Genomic DNA, 12,336 nt, shown 5'->3' on the forward strand with positions numbered 1-12,336 from the left:
TATATATATATATATATATATATATATATATATATATATATATATATATATATATATATATTGTTGCATTCATAAAATATATTTTGTAAAGGGTTTAGTCATAAAAATCAATGGAGCCTATATTTTGGAAAATGCTTTAAACATCCTACTTGTGCATATCATGTTAGGATGGGTTGTGTTATGACGCCCTAGGTACCTAAATTGACCTTTAGTAGATTTCTACATAATTCCCACATGCACAAGTAGAGGCTAACTACTCCTTGCTTGGACTAGGGTGAAGGGCCCTAGTGCCTATTTTTTGGATATTAGGGCGAAAGTTGACGTTTCGTCGGTCAAGAGCTTTTATCAAATTGTGAGTTGGACTTATAAGATGGACAAGGGAGGGTGTAGTTATATGCATTGCATGTCTCTCAATTAACTTTATTACTTAACTTTTTCATTTCATTGCTTTTTTGATAACAAATGTTTTTGCTATCTTGGCAAGTTTAAAAATATAGTTTTGGAGCTTGATTTAAGTAAGTGGGATTGATATCTTGTCACTTTAACTTACTAGGAAAATCCATTGCCTAACTTTTTTTGATGTGTGTTTAGACTGAAGATTTTAAATGACTAGAGGTGTAGGACATTTAGATGACCCCGACGTGTGGGGAACTTGATTCTTGTTATGATACCTATTGACACCTCGATTTTTAAAAACTAAACCTCTTGCAATATTTTGGGATAGTTTAGTTTCCGCAAATGTTATGAACTATGAAACCTTTTACCTTAAAAACTAAAATTTGTTTTTAAAAAGATAATTTAAAATACCCAGGCAAGGATTGTTAGATATAGTGTATAAATATGACATGTTACCAACAACTACAAAGTTTTAGTGACAATACGACGTCGCTAAGTACTTCAAATACCGACTTGTATACCTCTAGCAAAAAACGTACCATAATGTACTTTTGTTGTAGTGAAAATGTCGAGCACAATAATATAGTCAGAGAAGAGTTTATGTAGTAGCCTTTAGATAGACGCCAATCTTATCGATATACCAGCCAGCAGCGCCATAGAAACCCATAAAAGAACAATCATCCCATGATACTGTGAAAGGCTTCCCTCGTTCATTACCAAAAGGTCCGTGGGTTCTTTTGTTTGTCACGAATGATATTGATGTTATTACTACACAACCAGGATCATCTCCCCTTGATAGCCCAACTGTTCCATTAATGGCACGTATTTCCTCATCCCAATCAAACATAACCTGCATTAACAAATATATATATATATATATATATATATATATATATATATATATATATATATATATATATATATATATATATATATATATATATATATATATATATATATATATATATATATATATATATATTAAATTGCTAACCCATACACCTACTAAAAATAGTAGTAAAAATAATGGAATTTCTCTCTCCATTCGTGTACAGGGCCTATGGATACAAGCTTCACATATGGCAAAACATTATGCTGGTTCTCTGTATATGTCTCCGCCATTTAGAACAACCACAATATATAGTTTAATCGGAGAGTTGAATGAGGTAGCATGCCTAATTGGCATTCAATGGATTAAGCTCTATTATTGTGGGATGCCATGTTGACATTCAATGGATATGGAGTTCAATGGTCATTGAACTCTTCATGGAAAAAAGGAAATTTTTTAACTATTAAATATATATTCCATTGTTGTAGAAAAAATCAATGTAGAGTTGTATACTAACTAAAATAATGATTTGTCATTCCATTAAATTTTAATAAATTTAATGTATTGTGGATGCCCTTAGCATTATATAAAAGACCATGAGAAAATGTCAGCAGTTTCTCTTTATTTTTAAGATTCGATTACATTTAACCATCTTCAAACAAATTTTTATCTTGACATTAATAAGGTAGAGTAATAGCATGGTTTTGCTTTCCCAAGGCCTTAGTTCTTTTCAAATTTTGCCCAAATGATGTCGTTTTATATGTTACTCAGTTTAGCAGCCATATGTTTCCAGCTATCCCAATATATAATAAACTTAAAGGCTGTTTTTGTTATCTTTTAGTTAAAATTCTCACCTCAGTAGGCGTCTCTTCTAATTTCCAGCCACCAGCCAGTCTAGAATTTTGTAACACGCCTCTATGTTCTGTAGTGAACATGAGAAAATATATCAGATCTCCATGGTTTATGTTTATCTTCTTCAAATGATGATTTCTCTCAAGTTGGAAACTCCATAGATTTTGTGGACCCACACCTTGAGTCTTTCCCCATGTTCCAACTTTGATGATTTGCTCATAAGCTTTTACAAAGACACCAATGCTGTCAATGTAATTGCCAGCAAGACCATAAAAGCCGACTAATGAGCCTTCTTCCCATGGTAGAGTAAACTGAGTGTCTGTTGCTTTACCAAAAGGTCCACGGGACCTCTTGTTGGTCATAAAAGATAGTGATGAAATTGTTTTATAACCCTCTCGAGTACCAATGCTCCCATTAATGCTAATTATTTGCTCACCATCGTCAAGAATGACCTAAGAAAAACAGCACAATTGTTATGTTTCAATGAAAACTGAAAAATAATACATATTGATTGGCTGATGAGTTAAGATACATTCACCTCGGAAACCTTGTGTCCACTGGCCCAACCACTGACCTTTCTAGTAAGATTCAAAAAGCTTGTAGATTCACTAGTGACCTACATAAGTAAGCATAACTGCTATTATTGAATCAAAGATAAAGGATGCGTATTGATCAGTTTCAGCTAAGTTAAGATCTATTTACCACAGGATTAACATTGTCTCCATTGGTCCCACCACCAACCGTTTTAGAAGTGTGCACACCCCCTTTATATTTACTAGTGAATGTGAGAGAGTATATTGTTTTACCATGACCAATGGTAATCTTCGACAAATAAGTGTCTTTTTCAAGTTGAAAAGACCAATATTCTTGAGGATCTCCACCTTGTCTTCCCCATGTTCCAATCTGAATAAATTTTTCTACTTTGCAACCAGCCTTGTAAAAATGAAAACAAATAATTATTCAATGGAAAAGATGGATATAGAGTTAGAATGGTGTTATGGAGTCTTCCACGAAAAACGTACTTGAAGTTCCAATGCCTTCTCAAGTTTTTCTGCAACCCAAGCCATTGTTGGGCGTTCAGTTCTATTTTCTTTTAAGCATTGATATGCAACCATTGAGAAAACGTCCAACGAATCTACCTTCATTTGAGTTCTCAGACTAGGATGTATAATGTCAACTAATCTGCTTTCTTCATAATACTCTTGCGCCAATGAAGAAAGTAACTCACTCTTATCTTGATATTTACTATTTGCTAGCCTACCACACAAGATTTCGAATAGCACCACACCAAACGAATAGACGTCAGATTCCTTTGTTAGAACGCCAGTATTTAGATATTCCGGATCAAGATAGCCCCTTGTGCCACAAACTCCAGTGAAAAGACAAGTGAACTCCACATTTGAAGGGCCTATTTTTGATAATCCAAAATCAGATATCTTTGCTTCCCAGTTCTCATCGAGCAGAATGTTAGAGCTCTTTATATCGCGATGCAGGACTCTATGTTGGGGTCCCACATCATTATGAAGGTAATTAAGGCCACGGGCCGCACCAAGGCTTATTTGGAGACGTTGCGTCCAGGAGAGTTCAGGTGTAGATAGATACTTGTCAAGGCTTCCATGTTTTGCATACTCATAAACAAGTATCTTTTCTCTATTTTCGTCACAGAACCCAACAAGTGAGATGAGGTTTTTGTGTTTATAGCATGAAAGCAACTGAATCTCCATCAAGAACTCACGTTCCCCTTGGTTGGAGGTTTTATTTAACCGTTTTATAGCAACAGTTCTCTGCTGCCCTGATAGGAAAAGTTTTGCTGCATATACGGTTCCATAACCACCCTTACCAATGTAATTTTCATCGCTAAAGTTTCTGGTGGCCAAATTTATCTCCTCTAGTGGAATTTTGAAGTGTTGTACACCTTCCATCAGTTCCATGAGTGATACTATAAGTGTAGAAATTGAATGGAACCTAAAATGCAAAAAATAGTATGTAAAATGGGCTGTAATCGTCAACAACTATCAACCACTAATACCCTACTTTATCTCTTAGTTATTATGGCTTGAATTTCAAATGACCATTTTATTTCTGTAATCTGATTATTTTAAACAAAGCAACCTACATGGACTAATTCAAATGAGAGTACAGTTAACAGAAACAAATTAGAAAGAAGTTCACTGTATAATTGGACTTTTTTGAAGAGCATCAACAAAATCCGAGAGTGATTTTGTTCTACTCATGAAGCCATTGACATTTACAAGATCAGCTACCTTGCAGATGAATATATAACAAAAACTAATCAGTATGGGTCAACTATGAAGCAACTGGTTCAAATAGGTTGACACCTTGGGAGAAAGATTTTATTTGTAATGACAAGCTTATTCGTTACGTATCTACAAACGTTCCATGAAGACTTTATCCATAATCTCTTTCTACAGTATTGCAACAGTATTTTTAGCATGGTTCAAATTCCCTTCACTTAGGAACTCACACAGGAAGGACATAAATTAACCTCTACATTGGCTATTTTTGCATTCTATCCCATTCAAAAGAATCAATCAGTTGATGAGGCCAATGATCATGTTTAGGGTTAAAGAAGAGCAAGAGCACCCGAGTTCGCAGTTCTAATGATGAGTGCTAAATGTGACTTGAGCATTTAGAGCATTTGCATAGAGCATTTGAGTTCAATGGAGCACTTGAAACTCAATGAAACACTTGGAGTTCATGGAGCATGTGAGAAAGGATTGTATCATCTGATAAGGGAATGGATAATCAGAAAATGAATGGATCATGTGACAAATGAACAGATCTTCTAAAAGAGGGTATGGAGCGTCTGGGAAAGGAATAGACCACTAGGGAAGGGAATAGAGTATCTTATAATGCTCCATAAAGAGGATGTGCCATCCTTGGAGGTAGATGCACCACTCCATGATCAATGCGCACCAATTGTAAAGGTATGTGCACCATCAAGAAGAAGATATGCCACTTTGGAGCCTAGATGCACCATCTGTGAAGGAAGTGTGCCAACATGGAAGAGGATGTGCTATTCCTTGCACAAGATTCGTTATCTTCATACTTAATGCATCATCTTGGTGCAAGGTGTGCTACATGTGTTCCTTGATGAGCCATGGTATCCCTTGATGAGCCACTTATGCTATAATGTCCTCTATGATGCTCAATACTGTTCAATGATGCTCAGAAGTTGAAGTTGATCAATGATTATTGCATGATGTGCCACAATGATGGTTGATGAGCCATATTGATCTTGATGTGCCACTCTTGCATCATGATGACCAACTATGGATTATGATGCTCCATCATGTATACTGTTGATGTTCATGCAATGTAAATGAAGGATGAAGGTTCCAGAAGATACTACATAGCCGCTTATGATTGGTCGACATCATTCATGGGCCTATAGATTACAAGGCTTGGCCCATTAGGGTTTTAGGTCTGATCCATAGTCTATAAACAGGGATGCTTGCTAATCAAGTGAATGTGTCTCGAGTTTGAGAGTGACAGACAAATCTCTGTTAAATTGTACTTGTAACCTCTTTTTTAGAGCTCAAAAATAAAGAATACTCCCCTCCTTCCTGTGACATAGGTCATCTTGACCGAACCATTTAAAAGAATAAGAAGGCTAGGGTTTGCTCACCACGGCATGACAGATCTAAGCTTTGAAGCTCTTCGGATTGAAAAAAACAATTTAACACATTAAGCTATTGGAAAACTAGCTCCCACGACGTGGCCTTAGGTCGCCACAACGTGGGGACTGGGAAAAGCCCATTTGTCTCGATGTATGATGCCCACGGTATGACGGTTGACTAATGTCAACAATGACTATAGTCAATGTTGACTGTTGACATTAACCATTGACTTTTGACTTGAGTCGACTTTCGATCTGACCCCTAGTTTTGGAAGAAATGTTAACGGCTTATCCAGTATAACTATATAAGTGGTGTATAGCATCGGTATTTCTAGAAGTGGGAGCAGTAGCAGTTGAGTTTCGACTGAGAGGTGAGTCTTCTTACAGTGCTTGTAGGTTGAACGCACCAATGTTGGTCCACTAGATTATGTATTGTAGGATGCTAGCCATCTTTGTGCCTCTTGCATGTTTTTATAATTAGGTTGAAAAAAACCTTAGGTGTGGGCCCATAATTGTATGTTTAGGTTGAAAGAGACCCTCGGGTTAGGCCCATTATTGCATGTTTGGGTTGAAACATACTCCATGGCTGGGCCTATGATTATATGTTGGGTCAGAATATACCTAGGGTTGGGCCTAACTGTATGTATGGTATGGGGTGCTTTTCGGAATTCACTTAGCTTGTTTGTTGCTGATTTATGTTTTTGGTTTTTGGTACTTCTGGTACGAAAGGAAAGGGTCTGACGTGATCGCATAACATCCCACTTGTGATTCTAAATTTATGACTATTTTTACTCTGATGATTTGATATACTGTATAGTGGATGGTTTTGAGACATTTGATGTATGGTATCAATGATTTATAAAATGACAATTTTTATCACTATTTTTGGGATGTTACATGATGTTTTCCCAAACTTCATGAATTCTAAAAATATATCAAAACTCAATTGAGGAAAACCACAAAATATTTCAAATGTGATAACAGAGGTGCATATAACAAGAAACCCTTCCATGATTACTTTTCTACCCACATAATTCAATTTTGTTTTTGTGCCCACATACCTCCCAAAAAAATAAACGTTGAACGCTTATTACGCACCATCAACAATACCGTGAACACCTTACTCTTTCACTTCTACCTACCACCTACCTACTAGGTAGAAGCCCCATACACACACACATGGTCACTCACTTCCTTAGCATCTTAGTCAACCTCCATTAAAAATGATACTCCTCACTATCTTTATTTAATCATCATCCGACATACTCTCATCTTAAAGTATTCGGTTGTCTTTTTTTCCTCTCATCACTACAACTCACAAACCAGCACACTATACCACCTCGTGCATCATTCTTAGATACTCATCCTGTCATAGTGGTTTTCGGTGCCTTGACATATCATCCTAAGAATCATCATTTCACATCAAGTTGTATTCATTGAGATGATCTTTCCTTTTGGTGCAACCACTCCATACAAACATACTTGCAGTGCAGCAGTGGGCAAGTGGGCAATTGGTTGAACAACGAACACGCGCCACTGTGATACTATTCTTGATTAACATTAATTTTTTTTAATTTAAAATCTATTGGGCTTTATATGCATATTGGATTATACCCTAAAAATATTGGGCTATCAAAACATAAAACAAGGGCTCTAAAAATTTGATAGATATATTTTTGCTAAAAATATTTAGATAGTTCACACATATTTTTTGAGGTGGGTCAGAAAAAAAAATTATATACAACCTGTTATATGTATAAAAAAAAGGTGGGTCAAATGACATACCCTCAATACACATAAACTCACCACTACTGATAACTGGATCTCACTGAAGATACCTCCCTCGTCTTTAGCCCTACCCTCAACCATATGCCTACATACTACCTAAACATATAGGCTATATGGTACTTTTTCAATTTGTAGACCACTTTTCGTATATTAAATTATGTTAGGATTGTAGATGGTTTTGCAAGAGTCATCATCACCTAGGGTGAAAAACTCGATAATTTGATATAATTAGGAAATAAACATATTATTAGGTTAATTTATAAGATATGTGGAAATTTATTAAATTTTACCAAATAAAAAATTGTAAACTTTAGTAATAATTTAATAATTATTTCAATATTAAAAGAAGTATTCAGTAAATGAGGACTGTTGGGCCAAAAAATTCCATTTCAAAGCTAGGGTATTTATTAAAATCTATCATAGTGGTGTAATTAATTCATGCCAACTCGTGAAACACTTGAGACCGACTTGAAAATTACTCGAAATCAACTTGATTTCAGTTGAATCGGGCTTGAACTCTAGCTAACCGAGTATATTATTGAGTCAAGATCGGTTATCATAATACTCAGATCGAGAAACTCAAGAGCTACATCAAAATTACAATGTTACCCTTTATTTTAATTGTATGTATAAATATTTGTAACACTGAAAAACCCTAGTTAACATATCGAAAGAAGGAATAAACACATAATACATTTGAATTCGCCTTACCTCGTTTCTATTTACCCCTCCACCACTTGATCTCACACTCAATATCCTACGTCGACCTTTGCTTCTCCACCTTGCTCCTTCAACTCCATTATCCTCATCATCTTATTTTGTTCTTGCTTATAAGGTTGTCTTGTACTCTGAATATCCTAATATTAAGCTCTGATTTAGATGGCATCTCGGCTAAGCAAGTGATCTAGTTGTTCCTTTGACTCGTCAATGTTTAATTAATTGTATTTTCAGCCCACTTTTTCTTATTCGATAACCCTTGAAGATTACAATTGTTAGGCCATTTGGAGCATTCGTGTAAGGTTGATGTGCCATCAAACCCTACGCGTGAACAACACTCGATACTCCTGTAGTCGTTGTACAACGTGAGCTGGGTTACAGACGATAATGGAGGAAAAAGAACAGAGTAACGGTCATCTGACCGTTTGAAACATTCAACCAAAAATATCAATTTTTACATATAAATACCAAGGGTGGAATTGGTATGGTACCAATTCATTTTTCTCTAAACCGTGTACCGTACCAACTATAATTGGTATAAAAAAATTGCTACCGGTACCGTACCAAGTATACTTGATACCAATTTATTTGGATACCAACAAGTTTGGTTGGTACAAATTGGTAATGGTATATACCAACTTTTTTTGATTTTCTATTATAAGATTTAAAAATAAGCAAAGACATCGAGATTTCTATGTGTAATATAGAATTTAGTTACGTAGTTCTTTTAATTTTTAAAAGAATTCTGCTGAAGTAATGCTAAAGTAACATTTTAATATTGTGCTTTAACGTGGTAATAACTATTGACTAATAGGACCAAATGACTAATATAATGTTATAAAATCTGTAAACACTAAATACAATCAACAATTGAAATATATATGTGTATATATATATATATATATATCAAATGAATTGGTTGGTACGGTATTACCATGGTATTAAAATTTTTGTACCATTACCGTACCAACATTAATCAATTGGTACGGTACTACCAACCAAACATGTTAGCTACCAAATATATTGGCTACCAAGTTTCTTGATTCGGTTGGTAACATGTTGGTTGGTTTTCCATGGTACAATCAATGACGGATCCACCATAGAGCATGGGGTATCCCAGAAGTACCCTAAAAAAAAGTCTTAGTGCTATATATTTTTCAGAATTTTTTTGTTTATATGCCATTAAACCCTACAAAATTATTTGGGCTACCCTAATTTTTTTTTAAGGTTTTTTCCAAATGGTAAATCCATATACAAACTAGTCTATGAAGTAGTCCAAATTTATTAAGCCCAATTGTCAAGTGTCCACATAAAAAAATTTAATTTAACAATTAACAAAAATTTTAGCCGAATACAAAATAAAAGTAGTGCCATAGTGAAGCAAGTAAATAGAAATTTTGTGATTATTTTTTGGTTAATTGAAATTCAATTTCTTGTCATTGTATTGAAAAAAATAGAAATTACCAATTATGATTGTTAAATTAGGGACTTAGGGTTAATAATTAGTGATTATTTGTTGTGAAAGATGTGAACTTTAAAATGTAACTTTGTTAGGGACTTAGGGTTAAATTAGGGACATAGGGTTAATAATTAGTAATTATTTGTTGTGAAAGAGGTGAACTTTAAAATGTAACTTTGTTATGGAAGTTTAACTTTATATCTAATGAAATTACAGTTCTTTTTTTCTTATTGTATATTACACAAATTTTTTTTTGAAATATCCCTTTAATAAAACCTTGGCTCCGCCATTGGGTACAATTTTGCCAACCCTAATAAATACCAACAACTTTTACACACATTTACACACTAAAATCATGAATTATTTCTTTGTAACTACCTATTATTTCTCCTTCACCAAAAGTCAAAAAATAGATCAACATCCAAACACTCCACACATACCAAAACACACTCATTTTTTATTCACCCATCGACCTATACGTCATTATCACAACACATCACCAATACCTACACTATGAATCACCAACCAGATGGTTTAAGAACATGCTACAATCCTCACGTATTGAACAACTACCCATTTTCTAACAACCATATCAACAAAATTACTCCCAATCACCAAACCTTTTTAAAACACCAAATGAGTTTCAACAATTTCAACATTCCAAACCTCCACCATACCGATCACAATCTTCTCAACCACAACCTACCCACGACGTGACAATAAAACGGTATTGTAAACTCAAACACAGCCATCTATATACAAATGTCGTCAAGTACTTTGGCTAAAGCTGTTAATATTCTTCCAAAAAATATCCGGCTACAAAAGTTTACAATAAGAGAAGCAAGAAATACTTAATGACAATGTTTTAAAAACCGGTTTTTTAGTTGAACTGGTACGGTGACCGGTTCCCGGTTCGACCGTCGAGTCAACCGGTTTTTATAATTTTTATTTTTTTTTCTTATTTTTCTACACATACATACATACATATGTCATGAATTTGACGTCTACAAGTTAAAACATTAAAAATAAATATAAAAATAAGTTGTAGATCAATATCAATACCTTAAAACAACACATAACTATAAGTTTTATATCAATTCACATACGTCCAAAATATAATTTTAAATGAATATAAATGCATCAAAAAACATCATAATATTTACCATATGTTTTTATTTAGAGAAATCTAAATAAATATGAAAAAATCCACCTTTATTATTGAAAATATTTTTTCCATGTATTTTTATTTAGTTTAACCAGTTCAACCTGTTTATTTTGACCGGTTCAACTGGTTTTTTCTAAAAATCGGCCGGTTCAATCCGGTTCAGAAATTGGTGTAAAACCGGAGATAGTTGAACCGCTCTCTTCTCCGGTTCTCGGTCCAACCGGTTCGACCGGCCGGTTCAAACTGATTTTTAAAACACTGCTTAATGGTCTAGAAATTTTGAACACACCATCTCATCCGGATCTTCCGCCGCAACAACTAGCTATAAATGCTTTTTAAAATCCAACTGAAAATTCAAGCAAATATCACGATTTCTAATTTTAATTTTTAATATAATATTTTTTAGAGTACGGTACCCTTTTATTTTATGTAATTTTTTTACTTTTACTAATGTAATTTTTATCATCTTAATTAATAAATTTTTTATTTAGTTTAAGAAAATGTTATGTACTAAAGTTAGTGACGCAGTGACGCTGTGATACACTCTTAAGTAACCATAAGAATAAGCTGGACCATACCTAATTAATGGCTTTATTTAACGGACAATCCTCACCTGGTGTTGTATCGGTTTAGGTTACTTGTTGATTCCACTTGTATCAACACATGCTGCCTGTTTTGTAAAACTCACCAAATCATTACCACTTTTGGGTCCAAAAACTTTAACTCTTGTTCCTGTGGTCCTGTGGATTCAATGTCTATTGCTATTTTTTTCCATGAACAGAAAACTAGCCAACTTAATAAATAAGTATCCTGCAATATATACTCTTCTATTGGGTCCTTTTAATCTGTTATTTTGTTTCCTTTGCATCATCTTTTTTAGAATCCTATTCATTATTAACTAATTAAAAATTGTTTAACGATCTAATTTGCAAAATGTAACATACATAGCCAAATGACATGTACAGCTTTAGATCAGGTAATTAAAACAAAACTAACCTTGTTTGGTTTAAAAATAAATCACGATGTAAATATGTTTCAAGTCACCCCCGAAACAGCAATTTCATTGGCATAATCACTGAATCTTTTTCAAACTGGCGTTCAGGTTTGAAATATTTTGTTGTGGTGGTATGGTGATGAAAATGTACAAGGAGAATTGTGTAGAAATCAAGTACGTACTAGTAACCACGAACATAGTTTGGTTGTTAGAGAATAAAGAGAGTTCATATTAATAAGAGCCACGTACATGAAAAAGAGTAATCTGAATGATATGAAAGATGGAATCATATTCTTCAGAAATTAATCTCAACCGTGGAATTTCTGTTGTTGCACTTAAGATAGGTAAGTGATAAGCTTTTTTATTCTAACAGAGTTCTATTTTGTCCAAATAGCATTCTATTAAAGTAAAAGCATGAACTTTATAGATTTATCATAAGATTTGATATTGTTAATTTAAATTTCAGATTAACAATATTACGATAGAAAATCTGTAT

General features: G+C 34.0%; 1 protein-coding gene across 1 annotated transcript; it reads right to left on the reverse strand.

The window, feature by feature from the left end:
- Window positions 1-810: 810 nt before the first annotated feature.
- On the reverse strand, window positions 811-12,030 carry LOC111908570 (proline-rich receptor-like protein kinase PERK15). The gene is made up of 6 exons (XM_023904388.2): window positions 11,843-12,030; window positions 3,100-4,042; window positions 2,780-3,010; window positions 2,616-2,693; window positions 2,080-2,529; window positions 811-1,246 (listed from the first exon to the last, which is right to left on the reverse strand). The coding sequence occupies exons 2-6, from the start codon at window positions 4,006-4,008 to the stop codon at window positions 995-997; spliced, it is 1,920 nt and encodes a 639-aa protein (XP_023760156.1). The 5' UTR covers window positions 4,009-4,042; window positions 11,843-12,030; the 3' UTR covers window positions 811-994.
- Window positions 12,031-12,336: the final 306 nt, after the last annotated feature.

The sequence above is a fragment of the Lactuca sativa genome, chromosome 8 (assembly GCF_002870075.4).
Source record: "Lactuca sativa cultivar Salinas chromosome 8, Lsat_Salinas_v11, whole genome shotgun sequence".
In the NCBI taxonomy this organism is placed as follows: Eukaryota; Viridiplantae; Streptophyta; class Magnoliopsida; order Asterales; family Asteraceae; genus Lactuca; species Lactuca sativa.

What these genes read in the sequence shown, in the direction of transcription:
- LOC111908570 (XM_023904388.2), bottom strand. Translation starts at nt 4,008, where the DNA reads ATGGAACTGATGGAAGGTGTACAACACTTCAAAATTCCACTAGAGGAG. An exon ending in AGAAGGCATTGGAACTTCAA is followed by an intron (nt 3,011 to 3,099) that starts GTACGTTTTTCG and finishes CATTTTTACAAG; the next exon opens with GCTGGTTGCAAAGTAGAAAA. An exon ending in TAGAAGAGACGCCTACTGAG is followed by an intron (nt 1,247 to 2,079) that starts GTGAGAATTTTA and finishes TTGTTAATGCAG; the next exon opens with GTTATGTTTGATTGGGATGA.